This window comes from Phoxinus phoxinus, assembly GCF_949152265.1.
Source record: "Phoxinus phoxinus genome assembly, chromosome: 1".
In the NCBI taxonomy this organism is placed as follows: domain Eukaryota; kingdom Metazoa; phylum Chordata; class Actinopteri; order Cypriniformes; family Leuciscidae; genus Phoxinus; species Phoxinus phoxinus.
This window is the reverse complement of record NC_136876.1, coordinates 31,883,193-31,910,971: the sequence shown is the minus strand read 5'-3', so window position 1 is coordinate 31,910,971 and position 27,779 is coordinate 31,883,193. Positions and strand designations below refer to the sequence as shown.

General features: G+C 40.1%; 1 protein-coding gene across 1 annotated transcript in view; it reads right to left on the bottom strand.

Moving 5' to 3' along the window:
- plekhh3 (pleckstrin homology, MyTH4 and FERM domain containing H3) overlaps positions 1-27,413 on the bottom strand; it is a 36,354-nt gene extending 8,941 nt beyond the window's left edge. Inside the window, exons 1-7 of the mRNA XM_079625721.1 lie at positions 26,915-27,413; positions 17,322-17,377; positions 8,822-8,910; positions 7,447-7,629; positions 3,898-4,055; positions 2,540-2,663; positions 510-816 (exon numbers count right to left, since the gene is read on the bottom strand). Coding sequence (XP_079481847.1) covers positions 510-816; positions 2,540-2,663; positions 3,898-4,055; positions 7,447-7,629; positions 8,822-8,910; positions 17,322-17,377; positions 26,915-27,049 — 1,052 coding nt within the window. The 5' untranslated portion in view covers positions 27,050-27,413. The remainder of the gene's footprint in view (positions 1-509; positions 817-2,539; positions 2,664-3,897; positions 4,056-7,446; positions 7,630-8,821; positions 8,911-17,321; positions 17,378-26,914) is intronic.
- Positions 27,414-27,779: the final 366 nt, after the last annotated feature.

Here is a 27,779-nt window from a genome sequence, read left to right as displayed (position 1 = left end):
GTCTATCCTCTGGCCTGGCAGTACTTTAAGAGTCAATTAGCCATGGGATGCAGAAAGCATTGTGCCGTTTCCCAACCCCTCAAGGATAGGAAAAGAATAAGTGAACAGGAAGTGAACTTTCAAATCCAGTCAACCTCAGGCAGCCCATATATAACTGCAGTTGTGCGTCTTTATACTCAAGGCCTTCTAGGGAATGTTTATATGTGTATGTTGAGATCCAGGTGCATTGGGAAAAAAAATTGGTGTAGAAGGAATTTTCATTTAGAAATTGCCAGAAAATTTCACAATTACAAAGAAACGGCAAGAAACACATTGAATTAAAAGTGAAATTTTAAAGTAAAAAAAATTAAATTGTATTTACTTATAAAACTTGAATGATCTTTTATGTATTCACAACTTTGTGGTGGGTGTGTGAGCATACACATCCAGAGGAGTGTATATATTCATGATGTAACTATTCAGAATAGCCCTGCTGCCTGAGAGATCTGTATTATTGGTGTGTAACTGACCTCTTCAGGTGAAAGCGCAGGTATTTGAGAATGCTGCAGCTGGGCAGGAAGGTGCAGCTCATGCAGGTGAGCAGCTGCCAGTATCTGAGCTGCGGGTTTGGCTGCGTCTGCACACATGATTTGGTGACGCTGGTCTGTTTGATGAGCTGGCAGTAGAGTTCATCTCGGAGCGGCCGGAGGTCGAGGCAGGTCTGGAGGATTCCCTGTATGAGAGGAATGGGCTCGCGGGCCGACTCTAACTGCTGGAGGCAGTTAAACAGCCGCACCGCCTCCTCGCGGACGGATGTGTAGCCTTTACCAGCCATATCTAAGAAGAGAGACAAAAGTAGGACAATATAAACCCGCTTTTTAAGGACTCTCTACGGTTTTCCGTAAAATGTTTGGTGTGTCAACTTTCAAAAATGTCAATAGATTTAAAATCAGATGTGATCAATTTATTTAAAAAAGTTCTAAGTAAAAATGTTATGTAAGGCAGAACTACCTCAAAACTGCAATAACTGTCCTGGAGTGTCAAACCTTAGTCTCTGTAAACAGTGCAGGTCACAGTCAGATTCTTTTTTTTAACCAATCAGAACGCCTTTGAGGTGATTTCTGCCAGCCAATCATTTTGCACATTCAGAGCAGCAGAATATATGTATTCTGTATTTGTGTGTATAGGACCCTCTTGAAAATGAGATGTTGCATCTCAAGAAGCTATCCTTCAATAAATAAACCTAAACTCTGACCCAGTCACCTTGCCATAACAATTTGGCCCTTTTCAAAGTTGCTCAGATCTTTATTATTGCCTATTTCTCCTGCATCCAACACGTTGACTATGAAAATGAATTGTTGGTTATTATCTAATCTACCCAGACCTTAAAGTCCGCGTGAACCGGAATTTGCAACCGACTTTATCTCAGTGTTGTGACGTATTTCCGAGAGAAACGGAATACTAAATGAGGAAAAATAGTGGGCGTGTCTTTTTTTCCAACTAACACCTGATTGGATCTAGAAAAGTAGGTGTTTAATTCAGCCTGTCTACTGTCAGTTGGAGGGGCGTGGTTACGGATGTTAAGCAGACACCAAAACCGTCAAACCTACGTCATCAGGGAAGGTCCTCCAATGCAGAGGGGAGGGGCATTTTCAGATTTTGATTAAAGATTACGAAAAAATTTGTGTTGATTGACTTGCATGGATGAATTGTTCACCACAAAACGATCAATTTACGCAAACTAAGTAAATATGGTCAATTTTGATATCATGTGGACTTTAATATGTGGTCCTGTTAGGAGATGATCAATGATATTCGCTTCATCTGTGACTGGTCATAATGTTTTGGCTCATCAGTGTCACAATAGAGAAAGACAATCACAATGTCAGTTTAATTCCAACTTTAAGGACGTTTGGCTTTGTAAGCTGTTCTTGACACATTTTGTATCCTCCAAACTCATGAAGTTTATCTAGAAGTTTTCTAGAAGTTTTCAGCATCTGGCTTAACATATATAGACTGCTGCTCTGAATGTGCAAAATGATTGGCTGGCAGAAATCACCTCAAAGGCGTTCTGATTGGTTAAAAAAAGAATCTGACTGTGACCTGCACTGTTTACAGAGACTAAGGGTTTGACATTCATTCAGTAGATCTTTGTTGTTTGCTAATCGCTGCAATCTTATGTGATTGACAGGTGCTGGAGATGCCGTTGCGAGGGGAAGAGGACGTTTATGTTTTTCCATAAAAAAACAAGAATTGTCCATTTTTAATTTATGATGAATTGAAAGAAATAGGAAGACAGAGTTAAATAAAGAGACCAAAACAGAAGCAAGACTAAAGACTAAGGCTCATCACTAAAGAAGGCTGAGAGCTTCAAAGTGCTTAAAATCAGATGCTGAGTTTGCTTTGCTTATGCTTGACATGTAAATATATTAGTTACACCCAAACGCTAGAGTTGTAGAAAGAGTGTCTTATCTGATTGAAATGTTCTTCCAGGACCAGGGGTGAGCAGAGGTGTGTATATGTGACATAGGCAATGTAAGTGTGTGTGCGTTTGACTCACGTGTGTACTGGAGACTGCCGTAGGGGAAAGGCAGCAGTGGGGCGTAGAGGGGGCTCTGCGTGTACCTCAGGATGGGATTATGCTGATAGATGTGCTCCACAACCTCTGGATTGAATTTATTCTCCTATACAAAACATTGCACATAAACACACATACAGTAATGCAAGGACAATTAAACACCTTGAAATAAATAAACTCAAGACAGATATATCTTCTGTGTACCATTATGTCCCCATAAACAGATGATCTCTTTGTTATGGGGTCGATCATGAAATGATGAAATGATGCATCAAACATAAATGCTGTGTTTGGGGAAACGGATGAGAGAAATGAAGGAAAGGGAAATGAATTTCAGCTTACAGACCCTGGTCAAGGTCTGCTCTGTGTATGTGTGTATAATGAAAGCTTCTGTGTACATTTCAAGGGTGAATAAGGCCTGTTTATGTTGGTTGTGGGATGTTTGCTTATAACAGACCTGATAAACCAACCCAAGAGCAGTTAAACATGACAAGATATCCTGCCATTACCACTATGTACTTTGCGTTTGAGTTTGTGAGAGGTCAAATAAATAGTATACGTAAATAGTATCATAAAATAATAGTATAAATAGTATAGTTAACTTAAGTTTATAGTATCCATGTCAGGAACTATATCTTCATCAAAACTACATTTTCTAATACATGGTAACCATTAAAAAAATTAAAAATAAATAAAGGCAAGAATATAGTGTCTTTTAGTCATAAATATTGAGAATATAGCACAACCTCCAGTGTCTTATTGCTTCAATATTTAATATCCATTCATAACTTATCTTTAAGAGTAATATAGCAATCAGCAAGATCATTTTGGAGGTCTGGCCACTTAACATTTCAACCATTGCGGTTTTCACGCCTGTCTGTCTGCCTGTCTGTCTAAGTTCGACCTCAATGGGATTCCAGGGAGTTCTGTGGGCTAGCAACTAACATCCTATTAATACAGATATCTCCGAGAGTGCCGGCATTACATCATAACAACAGGGTTATTCTGAAGAGCTACACGCTGCCTTCAAAACTATTTCCATGGACACAAGATACCGAGCAGCAAATCTATAAGTGTAAAATCACTAGCCAACAAACTAATAATAATAAACTGGGGCAGAGAGATGACAGTGGGTGGGGTTTGGACGGTTTACACACAGTGTCTGTGTATGTGTGCCATCCTGACAATGGACTGTTTAGGAGCTAAGCTGCCATTTTTATGTGTATACATTCAGTGAAAAAAAAATATGACTTTTTATTAGTTTATTTACCGTATATATATATATATACACCAAGCTGACATTTAGAATCGCTTCATGTACAGTAGGTGTATTCTCTTACCTCAATGTCTCGTATGAGGAGCTGTGTTGGCGTCTCCACCGGCGCTTTGCTGTCGATGACTTTCTGCACGGCACACGCCCAGTGCACCGCCTCATTGTAGTGCTTTGTGAATAGTCTGTAGCAATGCTTGCGGCCATACACTGTCAGACTCCAGTAACCTGTCACACACATTTCAAATATTTTACTGCTGCTCTTCAAAAAGAAAATTCACCAAAGCTGTGCAATACAAAAATAGCATCTCCTAACAAATAAAGAGAGTATGTACATAAAAAAAATAAAGAAAAAAAAAGGGATTTTGGATTAAAGACAAATGTACTAGAGCTTCAGTATTCTGACAACCTCATATTTCACGTGCCTGGCCTGCAGTAAATGTGTTCAGATGTTCCTAAAGCCGGATCTGGAACTTTTATGAGGATCTTACTAATATATCATTTCTCCCTTGTTGTTAAAAGAATGAAGCTTTGGCTTATTAAGACACACCAATTCTTTACAATCTCCATAAAGCCCACCAATCTCTCTAGACTAGGCAAGATTTCGCTCTACAAAATATCTAGCCAATTAAACATTTTAGAGCAGAACAATGTGTATTCACACAGTGGAAATTTTCCTGTTATTCATTTTGGGTAAATTCCTTGATATTTCAAGGTTTTTTCGGGACCACTGTGTTTATAAGATTTGCAGGCCAAAATATTCGGTGTCCACTGTAAACAACTCTTATTTCTTGGCCACGAAATTGTACCTCATTAACTTGTTCATTAAAATATCTGTTTTACTCTATGGATGAGCCATTAGACATGATATTATTGTTTGTTAAAAGAAGAAACCGTTTCCATAGTGTCCGCTGTGCTGGATAATGAATGACTCTTGACCAACTGCTGCCCTTGTACACACACTTTCAGACATACAGTATACACACACTTTTATCTAGGAAAGTCCCTAAAGTTAATCTGGGAAAAGTTTAGAGTTTTGTGGACTGTGCTGGTTGAAAGTTTGCGTGTGTGTGTGTGTGTGTGTGATATTCAGAAATCCAGCTGAACATGAGCCATGTGAATATGCACAAACACACACACTCACACACTGTACAGTATGACTAAGTCTTTGAGTCTGTCTGGTCATTGCCTACCAACTCCCCAGACAACAATGCATGCCATTTGTCTGCCTTCATTTCGCTTTTGCTCTCAAACAATCCTGCATTTCATTTCTGTGATCAAAGTCTTCCCACAAGAAAGATTTCACGCCAATGTCGAAAAGAGATCAGCAGTCTCACGGCTGCGCTGTGCCTGTGATCTGACCAAAAGATCTGCTCTCTCTGAAAAAATGCATGTCATCGTGAGCGCAAATCCTAAAATAGTGAGTGAAATACTGTTTATCTTCCACTGGACTTTACAAGGCAAGTTCACACCATTTACTAACCGTGATACAAAAAAAAGTGGCAAGCGATTTTGCAAATATATCTCTGCAATGTCAAACATGGATGAGGAGAGATTGAAAAATGTTGAATATCGTACAGTAAATCACAAGGACAACCTTAAAGGGATTAAACGGAGAGATTACCCAAAAATTCCAATTCTGTCATCATTTTAGGCTTTGTTTACATATGAACATGCTTTAATTCACATATGAACATGCATACATAGAGCACATCACATATGATAACTATGGAAACTCTTATGTGCGTAACATACTTAAAAAACCCTCATTGGTTCTCACACAACCAATGAGCTTCCATGTTTACTATATGTAATATGCTCTATGTATGCGTGTCATGATTGCTTAGATGTAAATAAAACACAAATGTTATCATATAAAGCGATCATAACTCTTTACAAGATTGAAAGCGAATGAAACTGCTCAATTCATATAGATTAGTTTTACTACGCCTTTATGACCTTTTGGATCTTCTATGATTCTGTTACCTTGACTCTGAATGGAGGGACAGAAACGTTTCAGGTTTCACTTATAATATTTGTATTTGTGTTTTGAAGATGAACAAAGGTCTTTTGGGTTTCGAATAACATGATAAATGCTGTTCCAAATGATGACAGAATTTCAGAAGGTGTGAATACAGGGAATGTATTTCAAATTTTACACTCTTTCAGTGCAAACAGAAAGAACTGCCCTGATTGGTTGTTTTTAACCTTCTTTTAAAGACATACTCAAAAGGTAAAAATTATGCATAAATAAAGTTTAAAAAAAAATCCATTTATAAACCAGAAAATGCAAAAGAGTTCACCCAAAAATATTTTTCCAAAAATTCAGGAGGAGATTATGCTTATCACTAATCACTTATCACTAGGGCAGAACACTTTGTACTTAAACACTTAAAGGGGTAGTTCATCCAAAAACTCACTCTCAAGCCATCCTATGTGTATATGACTTTCTTCTTCTAGCCAAACACAATCAAAGTTATATTAAAAACTATCCTGGTTCTTCCCAGCTTTATTATGGGAGTGAATGGTACATCGGATTTTGAAGACCAGAAAAGCACATCCATCCATCATAAAAGTAATCTCTGGCTTCAGTGTGTTAATAAAGGCCTTCTGGAGCCAAGCGGTGTGTTTTAAGCGGTGTGTATGAAAAAAAATCCATATTTATAACTTTATAAACTACAATCACTGACTTCTCGTAATGGCCGTATGCGAGTCTAGTTCCGGCTGAAGAGTAATCCCTGACGCGATGTATGACGTAGGACAGGGATAGGCAACTCCGGTCCTGGAGGGCCACTGTCCTGCAGAGTTTAGCTTCAGCCCTGATAACAACTCACCTGCCTGTATCTATCTAGTACCGGAGTTGCCTATCCTTGACGTAGGATGTAGGAGTATAGCGTTAGCTTACAGTAGGTGAGAGTAGACGCCTTTCGCGGTTTAAACAAATTGGGCTGTGCAAAAAATTCAAGCTCCTCTTCTCTTATATTGAAATCCTCTGACATTTCTCTTTAAATATTTTTTTTTTAGACTTCAAATTCGTCATCCGTGTTTTGTTCTGCTCTTTCCTCCGTGCTTCCGCGTTCGTCAATGCGCCATGAGTCGGGTCAGAGGTCATTCTTCTGCCGTTACGATAAGCCAGTGATTATAGTTTATGAAGTTATAAATATGGATATTTTTCTTATATTATTTATTAACCTTTATTAACCCCCCTATTAACCAGCCTGAATATGGATTACTTTTATGATGGATGGATGTGCTTTTTTGGGCTTCAAAATCTAAGGTAACATTCACTCTCATTATAAAGCTTGGAAGAGACAGGATTTTTTTAATATAACTCCAATTGTGTTTGGCTGAAAGAACAAAGTCATATACACCTAGGATGGCCTGAGGGTGAATAAATTAAGGGATGATTTTCATTTTTGGGGAAACCCTTTAAAAGTGCCTTTGTACCTTAGAAAAGTATTTTGTACCCTTAAGGTACGACTATGAATCATTTAGGGAAAGGCACACAGTTGTCCCTTCAAGGGCACTGTTCCAGTGACAAGTTATTGTGCCACTCATTTTTAGAGAGTGAAAGATAATGGTGACTGTGACTGTCCCAGGTTATTTGCAGGTGCGTTACCTGTCTGTTTGTAGGTGTGTTTATCGGGCCACAGCACTGAGCAGAGGGACGTGAGAACAAGCGTGCCGAGTCTGCGAGCATCTCTGCCCGAGCCGCTGTAGTAATCGAGAGAGTCGGTTGTTAACACGAACCAGAACCTCCTCTGCCGGAGCCAGCCTCCCTGCACCTCTCGCAGGAGCCAGCCTGAAAAAGAAAGAGAAAAATACCCATATTATACATAATAAATATTGCAACAGATCAATCCGAGAATATGAAGGCTCCATTTCAAAACCTGACAGAAATAAAATAGTTTAATTTGAAATATTATTTCTTGAGATCCAGAGCATCACAGCGCTCATGCAGAGTCAGTCATGGAAAAACAGCACAAACCAGCCCGTCCACATCCAGAGCAGCGTACCAAACCATCGCTCACCCATCTTAATAGAGGGTTGTGTTAAGGTCACACTGGGGATAAAATCTCCCTCCAGACCTTCAAACCAAGTTTGTCAGCTATGCACAAATGTGTATCAGAGCCAATAATCAAGACACATTTCATGGGAAAAACTGCTTTTTGGGAGGTGGGGGGAAACCCTCATGACACCCGGACCATGTTGCCTTTTTCCGCTGGTGCTTGCAGATGTACTGCACCTGCTACCTTTCCCATGTGTGTGTGTACGTGTGCGTGTGTGTGTGTGTGTGTGTGTCAGCCAGACAGACTGGGGGAAGACTGTCTTATTTAGCAGCTCCACGGGCCACCATGAGACAGGCTGGCGGAGTATTTGGACCCCTCTACACTAATATTACTCTGCCCTGCTTATTATTACTCATTACATGTGATTGAGTATTATTACCACTCTAGTGCAGCAAATACTGCACAGTGCTCACATTTACACACTCTGAGATCACAGACAACTCTGAATAACACACACACACACACACACACACACACACACACACACACACACACACACACACCTAACAGCAACTTAGGTGTTGGTTAACAATGTCTAACTGTCTAAATTGGTGTGCCATAGTGTGTCTGCCAATCTGTGTCACTGATAATACTGCAAGCTATAACTGATGCATGCGTGTGTGGACTTACCTATAGATTGGGGACAAAACTGTACACAAAAGTGAGCTAAAGATGACAAAAACATAATTTGGGATGTACAACCTTAGAAATTGCTCTTCACGTTATCTTCAAATATTAGATTATCTTCGAAATTGCAATCTTCACGCTTCAGATCAATCTGATTCCATAATTGTTGTTAATAATGGATGTTGATATAATACCCACAAATGCACCAATGCATGCAAAAATAAATTTGGTCTTAGAAGAGCCATAATGACAACTATGGTGCAAGAGAATTATTAATTAGCAGAATTTCTGTCTCACCCTTTACAAGCACCTCTGGGTCTTCGTCCATCGTCATCTTCCCCTTCTGCATGATGAGACTTCTCTTCTCCTCAGGAACTACTGACAGACTGAACAACATGGAACACAACATAGACGTCAGCAATGTGCCTACTGTAACCCCTCCCCTGGCCCCCAAAACACACACACACACACATATATATGCACACCATCCCTTGAGGGAAGTTGGGGTCAACATCATAATTCTGCTGCTAAAACAGACCCCAACATAGAATGAAACCACTTCGCATATGCAGACATTTCACATCTCACAAACACAACACTCACACACGCACATCCCTCCACCCTCCACCACCATGGCCAGGCAAGCAGAGCTTTATCGGTCTGGCAGCCAGGGAAAAGACTGAAAATAAACGTGACTAAGAGACGCCAAGGACACTCGCACGCTAAGAGAACTAGGAAGAGACGAGGAGAACAAGAGAGGTCTAGGGGCAAGAAAATAGTTGTAAAATTCACAGGGCTTAGGACAAAAAAATATTATTGGCGGTGGTTCCAATAAATATGCTATACTATAAAGGACCTTAGTGGGACATTCCTCATCACTGGGCCATGGACACTGTTTTTGGAATTTTTTTTTTTTTGGATGTGGTACCATGAATTGATTCAGTATCATGTGTAGTGGTTAAAGGATAGAAATTTGGATAAAAATCAAGGCCACAAGGCCACTACAGAATAACGTGCAGAATAACAACTTGTAATGAGCAGGTAAAAGATTAGTCAGAGGACGTCAGTAGCTAACAACTGATAGATGATTTGAGGAATGCTGGGAGCAAAAGCACCTTGAAGCAGACAGTGGCGGTGACGGATAGATAATCACTCTGATAACTGGCACTCAGACAGACTAAAACACACACACACACACACACACACACACACACACACGGCTGTATTGGAGGAATTGAATGTGGCAGTGAGTCGGTTAATCAAACGAGACATTCCTGAACATCCTGTTATCTGAGGAGAGAGCTTCAATTGACACTAATTATTTGGACTTGCTAGTTTCTCACCCAAATTAGCCATTTGTTAAGTCAATGAAATTGAGAGTCCTGAAAACTCATTTCCTCTTGCTCATGCCCTGGAAAAACATGGTCTGTAACCAGAGATCATATGATCGGGTGGACCGGTGCACATATAGGATCTGATGGGAGAGCAAATGATCTGATCGATCTCACACACAATCATACTTTATGCATACATCACCAAAAAGTTAAAATCTGTCATTCTGTCTTCTTTAATAACATAATGGAATCAAAATATTGATTATATCAATACGCCGATACCAAGAAGCTGATGAAATAGTTTGATATGACAGATAATATCATGATATGACAGATAACAGACGATAGCTGTGCATCAGAGTATTTTTGTGATCTTTGAATATCTTGAATCATGTCGATGTTCTGTACATTTATTTACAGGTCTGTTTACAAGTGTATGTGTGTAATGGAGATGCAGTGGTAGATCCCTGTGGATTTGCATCACTCTCTAATTTAAGTTAAAGCTCAGACAGAGTCAAGAGTTTACAGACATCCATCCGAAAGAGAGAACGAGAGAGAGAACGAGAGAGAGAGAGAGAGGCACAAAAAGAGGAAGCCTCCATTCGCAGGAGCTGTGAGTGCTGGAATCAGCCGGTCAGAACCTGCCAGAACCGGTTTATGGATCAGAGCAGAATCAAGATCAACAATCCAGTTTTAACAAAAAACATTCTGTCCCTCAGGCATGAGAATAACCCTCATCCTAATCTAGACAGCATTAATACACACATAAACAGATAAAATGAGCCGAGCTCTGGCATGAGACCAGCACACAGATACAGATAAACATGCTCTGCTATATAGAGACTTTAGAGGGCAGTAAGATATCGTATGGATATGAGGTGTAAAAGTGGAAATGAGCTTTATGACTCATGTCTCGGGGGCTAGATCTGTTTTACTATCTGTCTAGACTATCAGTAAAACTAAAAAAGTTTTTATAAATATGGGGTTCAGAGAAGTCTGTGATGGTGACCTAAAAAGACAGATATTTTGGTGCTAAACTGAAAAACCGGAGCAGGCGATGACATATCCAGATTGGAGTCGGCGCATGCCGCATTTCACTTAAAAGTTATAGAGAGATATGAAACACTGACTCATCGGATTATCTCTTAGCTCTGTACAGGACATGACAGTACAGGAGACCGTAATACTTAACATACAGCGTGCACTACAAAATAGGAACTCATAATCTAAGGCCTGTTTCCAAAAGCATGCACACGCTGCACAGTAGCGTGACTGCAACAGCTGACTCACAATATGCACAGACAGAGCCATGGCTCCATAAACTGTAGAAAATAAAGTGATTTCAGGACGGACGAATGGATGGATGGATGGACTGACGGATGGACTGACGGATGGACGAACTGACGAATGGATGGACGGACGGATGGACTGACGGATGGACGGACTGACGGATGGACTGACGGATGGATGGACTGACGGATGGACGGACGGACGGATGGACTGACGGATGGACGGACTGACGGATGGATGGACTGACGGATGGACGTACGGGTGGACGAACTGACGAATGGATGGACGGACGGATGGACTGACGGATGGACGGACTGACGGATGGACTGACGGATGGACGGACTGACGGATGGATGGACTGACGGATGGACTGACGGATGGACTGACGGATGGACTGACGGATGGACTGACGGATGGACTGACGGATGGACGGACTGACGGATGGATGGACTGACGGATGGATGGACTGACGGATGGACGGACGGACGGATGGACTGACGGATGGACGGACTGACGGATGGATGGATGGACGAATGGATGGATGGACGAATGGATGGATGGACGTTTGGATGGACGGACACCTCTATAGTGAAGAATGGCTCTTGATAACAGAATGGTTTCTAAGTGGCTGAAGAACCTTTTTTGTTTAAAGTGCAGGCATGATTATTTGAATCATGTTAACCTATCTGCCCTTTTCTCAAGGAAAATATAGTTAGCGAGTAAAGAAAGCAAGAAAGGCAGGAAGTAAAGGTTACAGTTGGGCTTTGGCTGTCTAAACAGTGATGCCCTTTTGAGTGAATGAGCCACTCTAGATCAATCTGAGCACCTTGGACCCTCGGAGCCAGATGACACACAACACAATTATGTTGTTGATTACCTAACAATACCAGCTCCCGATCGACTCGAGGCGGGTCACGTCTCATTCAAACCTCTCGAAGTATAGCTATATAGCAGAAGTGCGCGCACACACACACACACACACACGTGTCTGTGCAGTAACTGTGTGTCTGAACTTGAAATGCCACACCTACACGCGAAGGCACTGATAAAAGCACAGGGTTTGGCGTGGTGTGACTGTGCGCCACTCTTATCCTATATAATGGATCAAACAGTGACATCAGCATGGCACTAGGCCAAACCTATTTGCTCTGACTCGGCCATCCTTTCAGCTGAATGAGGAAGAAGAAAGTAATATTTCCTCTGAATGAGCCGCTGCCATTCTGACTGAAGAAAATATGTTTTTAAATTACGACATGATCATTTTAAAACGATTAATATGTATCATGATGTATCTGTATGTTTACAGGTTGTGTGGATATGTTTGCCTAAATTCATATTTTATTGTTTAGACACTGACCTTTGATAGCTCAAGAGACTAATGGAGTTTCATATTAACTTTACCCCAGATGTTTCTCCTTAAATTCATTTGGAGAAATAAAAATGTAATTTCATGGAACTATAAAATGAACGTGAATAGCATAGTTTAGATAATTCAGTATGGAAAGAATTGAAATTTATTTTGAAATTATGAAGATGTGATGTGAATAAAATACATAATGCACAGGGGGAAAAAGGATATGCTCACTTGAGGTGGATCCATTTTTTATTTGGTAAGAAGACGTGTTCACGTACGATGGAAATACTTCTGTGACTTTGTCTCAAATACACGTCTTAAATTTTCCTATCAAAATAATTGGCCCGTACAGCTCCTTAACGTAAGGCATTTACCAATGATCACAGATAAAACTTTTAATGTAAATCGTAACTAATTTATTACATTTAACATAAGAGCCACAGAGGCTATTCCAGTGAATGCCACCAAAATATAGCTATTCCTGAGATCTATTATTTGGAGGGGGCAAAACAATTCTCTCTTTCCCATTTGCTCTCTATGTAATCTTGTTGCTGTGAAGAAGAATTAACGTGGACATTTAAAGGTCTCATTTGTCATTTTCTTTCCTATGGGAGACTGAAATTCATTGGCAGATTTGTGCTGTGATTGTGTGAGTGAGTATGTGTTAGATGTTGGAGGTGTTTGAAGTTTAAGTCTGGAAACTGTAAAGTAGAGGTTTATTGAATAGTCACAGCTGGAACGCAGGTTTGGCCTGATGTAGAGGATCTGTAGGGGTGTGTGTGTGTGGGGGGGGGGGGGGGGGGGGTCTCCACAGCTGTCCAATCAAACCCATCCCAAACCAAACCCACCGCGGCCCACTCTTTTCCCAGAGTCCACAACAGTGGCCCCCAAGAGGGGCCTACGAGTCGACTTCCTGTAAGAGGGAGAGCAGAGCAGGAAACAATTTGTCACACAGGATTAAACGGCAGGAATAATAGAAGGAGGAGAGGAAAATGAAATCAAGGCAAATCTAGGCCTTTCTCCAAATCTAGGCATGGAAGACTTGAGGGAGAAACAGCAAGAGAGAAATTCAAATAAATGGAAATATAAGATAAAGGGGCCTAGACAAAATATCAAACCGAACTATCAATCAAGTGGGGTGTTGACTTTACTGACACATGGATAAGGGATAGAGTCATAGACTTCAATTCAACTCATTATAAGATGGGTTAAAGAAATTGAGAGAGAGCGAGAGAGAACAGGAAGGATTATTTGGAAGGGAAAAGTACTGTTAAGAATCTAGCTGTTTTTTGCTAAAAGATGTCAAATGACTGATTTAATGAGGGGAGAAAGGAAAATAAGTGAATACTGTAGTGCTTCTTTACGGAAGTGACAGCAAATTCACCCCCAAAAAACTACTCTCTGTGCCTGCACATCTTGAACTCAAATGACCTGGGGGCAAGTTGAGTAGTTGAGTGGGTGTTGTAACTACGTTCACACCAGCGCGGCGCGTCTTGGACGGCGAGAAGAGTTGAAATTTGTCAACTTTATAGTAATAAAATATGACGCGGTTCGGCGGCAACCAGCGGCAACCAATCGGAATGTAGAAGTCCTCCGCCTGAGAGGATACCAGAGAACACAATCCTGTAAACTTTGGTTCCGACCACATTAGTTCCTAAGCAAAATGGAGGAAAAGTTAATTATTTCTGTTGCGGGTTTCCCGTTATTGTACGACGTGTCCCTGTTTACATACAGGGACATTAATAAAAAGAACGACGCATGGAAAAAGGTGTCTGAAATTGTTGGTGTTTTGTTACTTTCACATTTAAAATATTTTAATAGGTTAACTTATACCCTACATGTGGCCAGTATGCACAAAATATGATACTGATTTATGTTCAGTTCTTATTTGCTTTGCGGCTCCTTAAAATAAAGTTTAAAAAAAAATCACGCATTCTAAAATCTACGTCAGAGCGCCAGAGAGTCCCCGAATCTCACGCCGTCGATGGCAGGGCGGCGAGAGCGAATTTTGCCGCTCTCGCCGGCGGCGGTGTGAACGTACAGTGAGGTTTTGCGCTCGTGCACTCAGCCCTCACAACACCCAGCCTCTGTCGGTGATTGGTTGAACACTATTAATTTTGGTTTTGAGTGGTTGGTGAAACCAATTGTTTTTGTGTGTAGATCTCAGAGCCTAGGCTGCCTACAGAGACGCGTTTTTTTGACGGCTTGCTTATGGGGCGGGCAGCTAGCCGATCGTTAGGAAAGATTAGATGAATGTGATCATTTATTTTTGGGCCTGAAATCGCTGATACAACCTTTAATGTGTAATAATATTTCACAATATTACTGTTTTTACTGTATTTTTTTTATCAAATAAATGCAGCCTTGTGGGCAGAAGAGACTTTAAAAAAATATTACCAACCCCAAACTGTACTGTCTAAAGACTAAAAATAAATCATTAATGCTGATTTAATTTTTTTTTTATATAATTTTATGTCAGAAACATGCTTTGTGCTTCAGACAATCAGAGTTTTTTTTCACAATCCTGTTTCCCTCTCCTATATGACCTCTGCTTCAACTGTCTGATCATAATAAAAATAAATAAAAAATTGTGAATAATCTAAAAATAAAAAAGATGTGTTCAAAGATAACGTGTTTTTATTTTTATGCGTGAAGGGGGCCGTATGAACCTATCTTATGGTTTAAGACTTGAACTCAAATGTTTTGTAAGTTTTCAGTGGAATAGCGTCATGGAACTGGAAACTCTGGGGTTGGTAATACTGCCAGGCAAAACGGTTAATATGAAGGCAACGTAGCACTGTGTGTGTATCCCTCCCTCTCTGAAGCTCTCTGTGGCCTATAGGCGTACTAACCTAAACCATCTGTGTGGCCCACACTGACAGGAAACTGATAAAAGAAATGGAGGGATGGAGGAAAGGTAGAAAAGAAGTGAAACATATTTTATGCTCCCCTCCATAAACGTCCACTGAATCAAGGGGATTTTTTTGAGAGTGTGTGTGTGTGTGTGTGTGGTAAAACTTTTACTGCCACTCCAAATGACTTACAGTAACAGACATCAATAGCTTGATTAATCAATGGTTAACACAATAATGATAAAAGCTAATATTAAGTTTTATCATAATTACCCATTATACTCACACGTACACACTGAGTTTAAATAAAACATTGGTTTGTCACCGTTATAACTGCTATCTCCCCACTGTCATTGCTGACACAAAGAACTCCGTAGGTTCTTCTCTCCTTGTTTACAGTTTTATTTGATTCAAGTTTGTTTAGTGTTGTTTAATCTCTATAACACACTATTCTCTATAGTGCATTTATGTGGCGTGTTGAACTGTGGTCAATAGATGATTGATTTTAATCCAATTAAAATGCAGTGCTGCTTATTTAGTAACTAAGTAAGCTATGCCCTTGCTGGAAGGCTTGCACACACATTTGACCACATTTATATACAGTACGTGTGTGTGTGTGTGTGTGTGTGTGTGTGTGTGTGTGTGTGTGTGTGTGTGTGTGTGTGTGTGTACACAACAACAAGCAAAAAAAAAAATATATCAATTTTAGTCAAAAGCAACAACAAAAAACTCAGATTTCAGAAACCATGAAAGTCCAGGCCCTCAGCTTTAGAAGCGTGGGAAACACATTAGCACCAAGCTGTGACCTGTCAGGTTGACCCCTTAAATGGACTGACAGTACAGAACAGCTGGCCAAGAGGAGAAAGACCTGAAACCTACAGCCAAACATGAACAAAATGTTCTTTTGTTGAGTTTTAAAAAAGGAAATAAACCAAGAGACAGATACAAAGGCAATACATTCTTTCAGATATGATGATTGAGGACAGTATGATGGAGTGAGTCTTTCTGATCTCTGCTAAAAATAATACGGTTTTCTCAAGAATACTGCCAAGACATCCAAGACATTCCACATCCAGCCAGCTGAGCGAGACAGAAAGCACTCATGACAGGACGTATGTGTCTAATCTGTGATGAGACTGAGCGACCTCTACACGCGAGAAAAAAAAAAAAAAAAAAAAGACGACTGAGTCACCGTCTGGCTGAAGGTTTCATGCAAATCCACACACACACACACACACACACACACACACACACGCAAATCCACACACACACACACACACACACACACACACATACGATGATACAATAAATAACTGCTCATTTGTAGTGATTAAATACACAGTAAAGCATTTTCTGTGTTTGATTCTTTGCGCTGAGACACACCCAAAATCTATGACACAGTCAGGCTGGTCCACATACCATTATCTTACAAGTAGCTGTATAACCTGCTGTGTATATTTTAAAAATGCTTTTCTTTTCAACCTTCTCTTCATAAAAAAAAAACACAAAAAAAAAAAACAGATAATATTAAGAAATGTTTCTTGAGCAGCAAATCATCATATTAGAAGGATTTCTGAATGATCATGTGACACTGAAGACTGGAGGAATGATGCTGAAAATTCAGCTTTGACATCACAGGAATAAATTACACTTTAAAATAAATTCAAAAACTATTTATTTGAAACTAATAATATTTCACAATATACTGTCTTGCTTTATTTAAGATCAAATAAATGCAGCCATGGTGAGCATAAGAGATATTCTATACACTTTTATATCCAAATACCATGGTATTATAATCTGATTCCACTGTCACAGGTTTTTGTAAGGGTATGTGCTGTATTTGTATTCACATCTCTCTCAGTCCAGGTTCGTGAAGGAGATGTAAGACAGCCGCACACGCACACACACAAACACTCACGCACACACACACACTCCTATTAAACATCCTTAATGTCTGAACTCACCAGGGTGTGCCGTTGGCTGTGCGAGTGGGCTGAGACAGAGTGACCTCTAGTTGCCCCTGTAAAGGAGAAAGGACAGAAAACATGGGCATCTGGCAGGTATTGATCTCACACTTCCTTTCCAGTAAACTCTGCTACATATTCTCGAAGAATGTGCAGTACGTAGAGAACATTCAGTCTCTTTCACTTCCTCTGTTTCGATATGCTAAAAAAAAACATCATAAGGTTTGATTTGATACTTCAGTTTTGGGTTGCCATGGTACCAAAAGTGTGTAGTATTATACCAAAACATTCATTGTTGTCCAAACTGGTTGCACAAACCATTCACAATGTGCTAAAAAGAGCAGTGGACTCAAACTCTGTTGACGTCTGCGCAGATGATTGACAGCGTGGTGGGCTAGGGTTAGACGGGACGTCCGGATTCTTTTGTGCATTCCTCAGGTCTGGCTTCCCCTTCTCAATCTCAAAGCTCATATTAAAGAGGGGAAGACGGAACCAGAAAAGAGCTCTGGACTGCAGCAGGGGTCCAGGAAAGGTCAACCTGAATGACCTGGAAACCCTTTGATGTGGCTCAACGCAGCCAACCAAAAGAAAATGTATCAATTGGTCATATTGGCAGTCAGTTGACTGTATGGGGTTTCGTCAGTCTGAAATTGAATTATGAATTAATGATATATTTAGTCATGCAATTTGTTTGGTAATTGTCAAACAACTGTATAAATGCTAGTCTAGTGCTGTGAGTCATAAGGTCATTTCCTGGACTCAAAGTCTCCCTTGGTTGGAGAAAACCTCACGGGCTCTGCGGATATAAAGCTGAGTGGTGCACAGCAAAACTGACCACACTTCCTCTTTGCTACATGATATACTGTAGTGTAATGTTCTGAAACTACCACACATACACACACAATCACCTAGCAGTCTAAATTTGGACTTCCCATTGACCACTATTGTTCTTAAATTATGTTAGACAAGGGAAGCATCACTACTCACGCTTAAGGTTAGGTATTTGAACAAACCCTTATACACTAGCATATGATACTATATGTCAAATTATGCAGCTTTTCGAGGAGACGTATGCCATTTCCATTCCAAGTGGATTTACAACTTTCACCTGGTAAAATTGCCATCAGAAGAGTCGGAGCACCCTATAGCAACTGCAAAGACACATACCGAAACTACCCAAAACACTCTAGTGACTGCACAACAATGCACTAAAAACACACTCATAACACCCTAACAACTGAATACGAAACATCCTATGAGGAAAAAACACACCCAGAACTGCAACTGCACACAATTTTGCTACAAACACACTCTAGCAACTGTATTGCAATGTGCTAAAATTGCCCAGAACTCTTTAAAATGTAGAGTTAAAATCTAGTTACTTTTTTCTAACCAATTCCTGAACCCTGACATTAAACTTTTATATATAAGGCAAAGTCGCCATGAAATGAAAACCCGAGACCATACAGAGGATAAGCGGTTTGCATAATGGATGAAATTAAAATTCCCTTTAACTATTTTCTAAATGTATGTTATTGATCTTATTGTGAACAAATCATATAAGCAGGTTTAATTTTTTTATTTACTTTTGACCTCTTCAACAAAAGTTTATAACTGGATATTCCGGTAAAATTAATGAATGATGTGCAGATGTTCATTCATTCATTCCGGTAAAATGTAACATTGTTAGTTTCTTTACAAACCTTTTTGCGTTTGAGCTTTTCCGATTTGGCTAACATTCTTCAGTTATTTAGTCACTAGGTCATGAGCGCACACACACGCATACCTCTTTGAACAAGTGCACTTAGAAACAGCACATTTTCTGTAGTGATTGGGAGTGGATTCACACACACACACACACACACACACACACACACACACACACACACACACACAGATCATAACATTTAAAACGAGGGCCGTTCTCAGAACTGACAAAGACACAGAGTGCTTTTGTGCTCAATCCGTCTACATGAAATACCAACCCAGCTCCACCCAGCCCCTCTGGACCAACTCTGTCCCGCAGCCAGCCCTCAGAGCCTTCACACCCAGCGGTCAGTAAATACACACTGTCCTTCCCTGCAAACGGATCTGATGTCAGCTGTAGTTTCATCTCTGTGCTAATTGACAAGCATGTAAATCTGAAAAAATGGAGAGTTCACCCTAAAATTAAAAATCTGTCATTATTTAGTCACTTTCATGTTGTTCCAAAACTGTATGACTTTCTTTCTTCTGCGGAACACAGAGAATATATTTTAAAGAAAGACTGACTTTCCACTGACTTTCATTGTATTGACAAAAATCTTTTTTCTAAACATATTTTGTTCCACAGATGAAAAAAATGTTATACAGGTTTGGAGCGAAGTAAGGATGAATAAATAAATGACAGAATTTACATTTCTGGGTGAACTATTCCTTTAATGGCATACGAGAGGAGGGGACGAATAGAAAAATATATAGAGAGAAACATTTCTTACTTTGAACTATGTTGCCTCTGTCAACACTATTAAACTAAAACACACACAGAGCAAAGCCTTCGATACCTTCTGGGAGGTGATGGCTACAAATAAACGTACAAAAGTGTCCTGAAGGATTAGTTTGCTCTTACCATTTTGCCAACAATTTTCTTGTGAATAGTGCTGTAGTGTTTCGCCATACAGACAGCGAGCAGCCCGCAATTTGCAATAAATACTGTTTATGAGCGGATTCTAGTTAAAGTTGATTTCCAGGAAAATTACAAGGAGACTCATTTATACAACCATGTATTTCTACCCACTGAGATGACCATCTGACCCCTGTCAACCACCCACCCACTGGCAGCCCCGGACTGCGGTGCCACGCTCAGCTGCGGGTTCCCATTAACGGCTGGTATGCTTTGGCTCTGATTCTGCCCTTTGGTCCAGTGACCTGGTGAGGTTTATCAAAATCAATCCTAGCTGTAAACTGACTCAGTCTGACACTCCACATCAGCTGTAACTGTAGCTCCCCCCACCTTGACCTTTTTCACAGACACGCACCTCTGTCTGTGTGTGTGTGTGTGTGTGTGTGTGTGTGTGTGTGTGTGTGTGTGTGTGTGTGTGTGTGTGTGTGTGTGTGTGTGTGTGTCTAAGTCTGTGCCGCATTGTGGTATCATGTTTCTGGGCTTTGGCACAGCCTCGGAGGAACGTTCCGTGCCGGACCGGGGGCTCCTGAGGGTCATGAGGCTAAACAGCCAAACCATCACCGATCTTATATATATATATGTGTGTGTGCATATGCAAAACAATCTATCACTGAAAACTATCTGAATGTAACAATCACTGCTGCAAGAAAAACATTGAAATATTATCACATTCTGACAAGTTTGGAGCTAAATCTATGAAACGCCATCCAGGTCAGCGGCAAGATGCGTCACAATTAGCATGCCACAATTTACAACTAAAAGTTTGTACTAAGTTTAGTACACACTTGCATTCACAATGATGGCCTAGTAAGATGGACGGCTGAGGTCTCTGCCAGAGAAAGAGTGGAAATAAAGAGCAGGAGGATGGAGGTGAGAAAGAAGGTAGAAGTGTGTCACAGACAAAAAGGGGTGTGTATAATGAGACTTGCTTAATGTTTAATCAGGGTGGAGAGGCACCATAAATGTTGGACAGGCTCAGCATGCAAGATAAACCTCTCTTTCTCTCTCACACACACACACTCTCTCTTCCTCTGAATGGTGCATGCTTCTTTTAACCCGTAGTGCTTTAGGCACAAAAGCACAGACAGACCAGAATTCAAATTCAGGTGAATTTAAGAAAAGGACACATCTTAATTCTTTTTTGGTAGCATACCATCCACAGCAAGCCACTTCCCAATACATATTTTAAAAGTTTACAATGCTCAAGGTTAGTTCTTTTTCACACAATAGAGTTATGAAATCATTTTGTTGGCCAAACTGGCTCCCTGGTTCACACGACAAAAACCTAATAGAATGTTTCCATTGGCTTTTGGGTTATTGCAGAAAAAGCTCTGTGACCATTTGGTTCAATCTTCACAAATGATGAATTTTGAAGCCTAAATATAATCACCAGATGTAAATTGCTATAAATAGGCTATAAAAAGACCATGGTCCAATTACTTCAGCGTCACAATCACTAAGCTTTTTCAGTCTTTAATTAAAAAACATTTTCCCTGCAAGTTTGAAAGAGCGCAATTATAAACACAATGAGATTGTAAAAAGTGGACTAGTGAGTAGATTAGGTTTCCTGTTCGGTGATGACAGTTAATGTCCCAGATAACCTCTGTAGTCCATTTAGCCACTTGTTAGCAACCGCCTTTTTCAAGACAAGAAAAAGCATTTTTAAAAATCACTAGGGTGTGTTACGGATGTATTTTATGCCATAGAATAAAACGTGAAAATATATTGTGTTCAAAACCACAGACTCTATTTCAGGTATTTAACAAATAACCCATTCAAAAAACCATTGACTTCAGGACGAAGTTAGGAAGGCTGAGAAAGGTATGGCGTGTGAGCGGGACCTCTGGCAAGAGCATTCTGGGATGAGGACCGGGATGAATCATCCGGGGCAGGAGATGCCGGGATGGGTTTATTCCGTGGCTCACTTCCGTTCCTGTGTCCCACGAGACAGGGTTGAGTAAGAGGGCGGAAATGCCACTGCTCTGCCAACCATGGGCCTCTGGAGCAGATGTTCGCCTGTGTGGGTTATTTTTATTTTTTTTGGTTCTACTCTATATGGACTTTAAGGGTCTCTCTCTCTCTCGTTTATACAATTTATCTAAGTTACTATGTGTTGCTGGCAAACTTTAAGAATAAAAAGTGAAAACATAAGGGGAAAACAAATGTAGCATTATGGAAAATCAGTTTATTTTGCGCATATCTCTCCAACAAAAACAACAACAAAACATTAAACCTCAATTTTAACCTGCATAACGCAAGATTTTGGCTCGTTGTAGAGGGTGTGGGGGAAATACCAAATACGATTCTACAGTTGTACATTAACAGCACCAGGTCTGTGCCAGAAACTCCTGCCAGTTTGTGTTTCTTTCCCAGGATGCCCTGCTCCTCACCACAACAGCTGCAGTGGGCGGGTGTCCTTGTGTCATAACATCTTCAAGGCACAGCGTGAATGTCAAAAACAAAAAGAAAGAAAGTTTTGCGTCTCCTAAGAGAAACACAGAAGAGTGAAGCGAGGGTAGTGCGTCACTCTAAAATAGGAAAGAGGGGGAAGCGCAGAGCATGCAGGACAAACAGAGGCGCTCTTTCAGTTCGCCCGCTGTCTGTTTGGCCAGCTTGATTAGGGGACGGCTGCTGACGTCAGAGTCTCACACATGGAGGAGCAGATCCCTGAACCAGCACTACACCTCCAACAAACTATAATAATAATAATAATAATAATAATAATAATTCATCACATTTATATAGCGCTTTTCTGGACACTCAAAGCGCTTTATATAGAAGGGGGGAATCTCCTCAACCACCACCAATGGCCTTAATAGCCAATAACCAATAATGGCCTTAAAGAGAAAGTTTGTCACCTTAATGTCATCCCAACCCTGCTTTCTTCTGTGGAAGAAATATATTTTGAAGAATGTTTCAACTGTTTCTTGCACCCCATTGACTTTCATTGTATGGACAAAAAAAAAAAAACAGTTGCAACATTTCTCAAAATATGTTCTATTATCTTCCACAGAAGAAATAAAGTCATTTGATGTTTTTGTTGTAATGTTTGGTTCAACTATTACCCTTTAATTTAGCATTATAAGTTATGAGCCAAAGTATTAACTTTACATACTGTAGGATGAAATGTAGGGTTTGTTTCAGCATAAATATAGTACAGAAGTACATTTGAGTTAAAGGTGGATCTGTCGAGATGATACATTCAGCTGCGGTCTCCTGTGGCACAAAAAAAAGGACCGTTAACAGTCACTGCAGAGAGGAAGTATCCAAACACACACGTCTGTGGGGTCTGACCACCTGCTTGAGTGTGTGGCCTACAGAGGGTTGGGTGCAATGGAGGAGGTCTTTGTGTAAACACGTCAATGGATGTTTCCGGAGCGGGCTTTCCTAGACTTCAGCCAAACCAGTCCTCTCCGTACCATCCACATCTTCCAAGCATGCATTTCCTCTTTGGCAATAATAGTTGACAGTGAAAGCCCAACTTCCTTAAGTACCTGGTTTTAAGTCTGACTAGGGGGGGAATATTGCTAATATTTCATCAAAGAGAGCAAAAAAAAAAAAAAATCCAAAATGGGAAACTATTAAACTTATATAAATTATGCTAAGCTGATTTAGCCTGCAACATCCAGTTAGCCGTTAGCTATGTTTTGGAATAAGGTAGCTAGCAAATCTAAAGTTGTGGTCACATTAGTGAAATTTAGTGGGCATAAAGATCCGTTGTGTATTGTCAGTAGCATAGCGATGTATGAAACACAGCTTATACAGAGGTCACTTTCAAACCAAGTAGTGTTCTGTTGGTCAACGTGGTGAATTCGCATGACCAACTTGAACTCTCTGCGAAATCTGCATGGGGAAATTCCCGTTTGTGTGGATTCTTATTGAAATTACCGGATTTCTCACACGGAAATTTGCCCAACAACATAAAAGCATGTCGTTAGCTGGTCCAAACTGATCATGGGCTGGTAGGCCATTTTGGACTCGCACCAGTTTAAGATGGTCAACCTGTTTTTTTGGTGGCACATGGGTGGCTGGTCAAGCAGTGAATGTCTAGCTTGAACAAGTTTAGTAATCAGATTAGTCCAGTTATAAACCAGCTACCATGTGACAAAACACAGCTAGTTTAGCTTGATTTTCCAACATGTTACAAAGTCCTTAAAGAATCAGTTTTGTAAGTCCAAACCCCCAAAGGGCAGTGCTAATTATAAACATCAGAAAAATAGATGTCATCCACCAAGACCTGAGCAGCAACCATACCAGTTTCTCCTAGGAAGGACAACTGAAGGTTGTTGCTCAGTCTATTGATCCTGCCTGGCATGAAGAGGAAGCCAGGCCTTGCAGATGCACTCTAGATATCAATATCTTTTAGCAATAATCAATAATGGCACTGTGGCAACAATGAAAATAGCAAGAGTGAATTGTGGTGGTGCAACAGCAAGAAAAGGTTGATAAATCATGATAAAAGTTCAGGCTATGTGTGCCCTTAAACAATGACTCAGCAAATGGTCTCTCGTATTACAATAGCCATTCAAACAGTTAGAGCTGATTATCAAGTCTTTAAAGCTGTGATACCCAAAGATGTGGCAGCCACTCAGTTGACTATGTAACATTATCTAATGTTTTACATCACACACCGGTGTCTGGCTGTGTTCAATGGATTAAATTCATCAAATTTAATCATGCAATCAAATTCAAAATGAGTTGAGTCAAAAAATCCAGAAATCACCCAATCAGATGTCTAAATTTGGTCCTTATCTTTTATCCCATCACACTTTAAAATGTTTTTTGTTTCCTTTGGCCATGCCTTTTCTCTTTTTTTCCCCCCTTTGGCCATGCCTTTTCTATAGACACCAAGGACTGCCATTGGTGCCTCCTTAGAAAGAAAAAAAATAGGTGCATGATGACCCTGGGGAAAAGGGTGGATGCACTGACCTAACCTCCTATATTCTACCCCCATTACCCTGACACATGCACACACACGCAGAAATGTTTCACAGAGCCATAAATGGGTTAATGGCATAAGACTTCACCAAGGAAATATGGAGATTATTGATTTTAGGGTGATTAGTCCATAGAGGATGGATGGAGTGGGGATAAAGGGAGTAGGCAGAGATAAGAGGTCAGTCCATAAGAGATTGGTGCAAAAGGTCCCTTAGGCTGTTTCTAATTGATTGGCCCACTGTATTGTGTGTAACATGGTTTCACAATATGGGCCTGATGATTAGAAATGTTAGTCTCATAAAGTCTGTGTATGTCCAGACATGTCAAGAGATCTCTTCATACTAGCCTAGCGGAGGACTGATATTAACTGTAGACAGTACACTTGAGGTAAGTCAGCATTACATGTGGGTGTTGGGTCATAATTCAGTGTGGAATACTTTCGGTTGTAGGCAATTATCCATCCCAAGAAGTGCATAGGGTTTACAGGAAATATTTCTGCTTTAACAGCTCAAAACAGCCTTTGTGTGAGTGTAAAAAAAGACTCCTTGGCTGTTGAAAAACTCCTTTAGTGTACACAAGCGTGGATCAATACCAGAGATTTTACTGACAGAGGAGCCATTATTAAATATTTGATCATGCGGATGTGTTCAGTTGCACAGAGGCATAAAATAGATGAGTGCTGGCTCAGCTGAATGCCCTTCACTGTTCATTACATTTCACAGGAACCCTTCATCTCTGTTCTTCACAATGATTTGTACCTTTTTATGGGCCAATCATGAAACACCTCAACAATAAGCTCTTGTGTGTGAAAACAGTGAAAATAATACATCGGAAGTACAGTTGTCTTACAGGCAAAAGATCAACTATAATGCGTGTCATTAATTTTCTCACTGTAATCGGGGTGCAAGGATTAAAAAGCCCTCAAAACCACATAGTGAACATATGAATGAAAGTCACACAAATTATATATGGGAAGCATTGGTATCTAGCAAGTAAAGCTTGAGCGCTTCATTTTAAATCTCAAAATATGACCAGTAAAATTTGTTTAGCAAGAATAGGTGTTTTTTTCATCACACTCCATTTCCACCACTTAAAACTGAGAAATCAATACACTTGTCCTGTCAGTACTGCTTCAAAAATATTTAAACATTTTGTCTATATAATAAATAATTCTCACATATATGAATCAATATAAAAAAAGCAATGATCTTTCCAGCATCATACCCATAGGCCAATAGAATGTTTGAGAATGCCTGTTTATGGCAATAAATCATGATAATAATCATTTAAATGTTAAAAGTACTTTTATTCTAACATCCTTTCCAATTTCAGTAGTAACTATTCATTACATGTTAGTACTTATTCTTAGTTAGTACTTATACAAATAGTGACTAGTAGCCATTCCATTAACCATTGGCACTTATTCTTTACATAAGCACTTATTTATTATACTACTAGTCATTAGTTTTACTATAGGCTACTTATTAAAAAAGACCCTAATACTTAATCATTACATATCAACGTAAAATAAAAGAAATTGTGACTAGTGAGACAAGAAATTTAACTAATGACATTTAGGACAGATACTAGGGTCTCAGGAATAGGTAAGCTACAAGTGTCTAGTAAATAAGTAGTCTACTAGTAAAGAATAACTAAATACTAGTAACTGTTGTTAGAGTTCTATACCTAACAAAGTAGGCCTAGTACCAAATAAAAAGTAGACTAGCCTACTAGTTGAAAGTTGTGAATTTAGGAATCATCCACAGAATTCAATGGCGAAAAACAGCAATAACTTTCTCAATTTATTTTGAAAAAAATAAATAGTTACTTTTGAGGTAATGACTAGTGGAATAGTATTAAATTGGCTACTAGACCATTTGAAAAGGAACAATAAGTAACAATATACCACGATGGCATACTGTGATGGCTAAAATTGCTGTATAGGTAGTCAGCTTACTATGTTTTGTGACACAGCTTAGTTTTGTCTACATACCCGTCCCGTGTGTGTGTGTTCGTCCTGATTGCGTAACTCGAAAGACTCTTCCTCCTCTTTCTCTCCATGATCCCGAGCCAGCAAACTGAAGCCTTGTCTGCAGCACACAAGCCACCAAAGTCCCTGCAAAGGCATTCAAATCACGGCGTGTCGTCCAGTCTCTATCCGTAAATGTCCAGTGATGTCCACCGTCCCTGTGCTGTCGTGCAGATGGGACAGATGGAGGACGTCTAGTCACATGAAACGGGCTGATACAAGAGAATAAACTCCTTTATTTCGGCTGGGACAACTCAGAAATGTCGCGTTATATCAAACGGGATATATCCAAATACGTGTCCAACTTCAGAAAAAGGCTGATAAAAGACTTTGATCTCAGGGGGTACTTTCAAAAGGAGAGTAGATAAACTGCGCGTCTTATCGGCTTCTATGTTCTATCGCGTCTCTGATTCCGCGGGACATGAGCATGCAGACTGCAATCTTTCAGTTCAGCAGCTTGAGTGAGGGGGCGGGGCGAGTCACCCCATGCGTTCGCATTCGCAAGATGATTGGCCTATCCTCCACACGCCCAGAAAACGCCCCGCCCCCTGTCTGGCTCGCTGGCATTTCAGGAAATGGAAGCATTTCAAAGTAGAAATGATGGGATCAGAAATATTTAACTCTCATTGTAAAGCAACGCATGTCAAATCTACCCTCAAATTTAGACACTACACAAGGAAATGGTACCTTTTTACTATAGCTTCACTCTGTGCTCGGTTTACCAATTAATTATTAAAAAAGGTTTTTTTTCTAGGTTTTACCCCAATCTGTTCTTGTCCAAACTATGGTGTAGGCCTAATAACAGAAGGGTTATCTATATTAGGGTTAT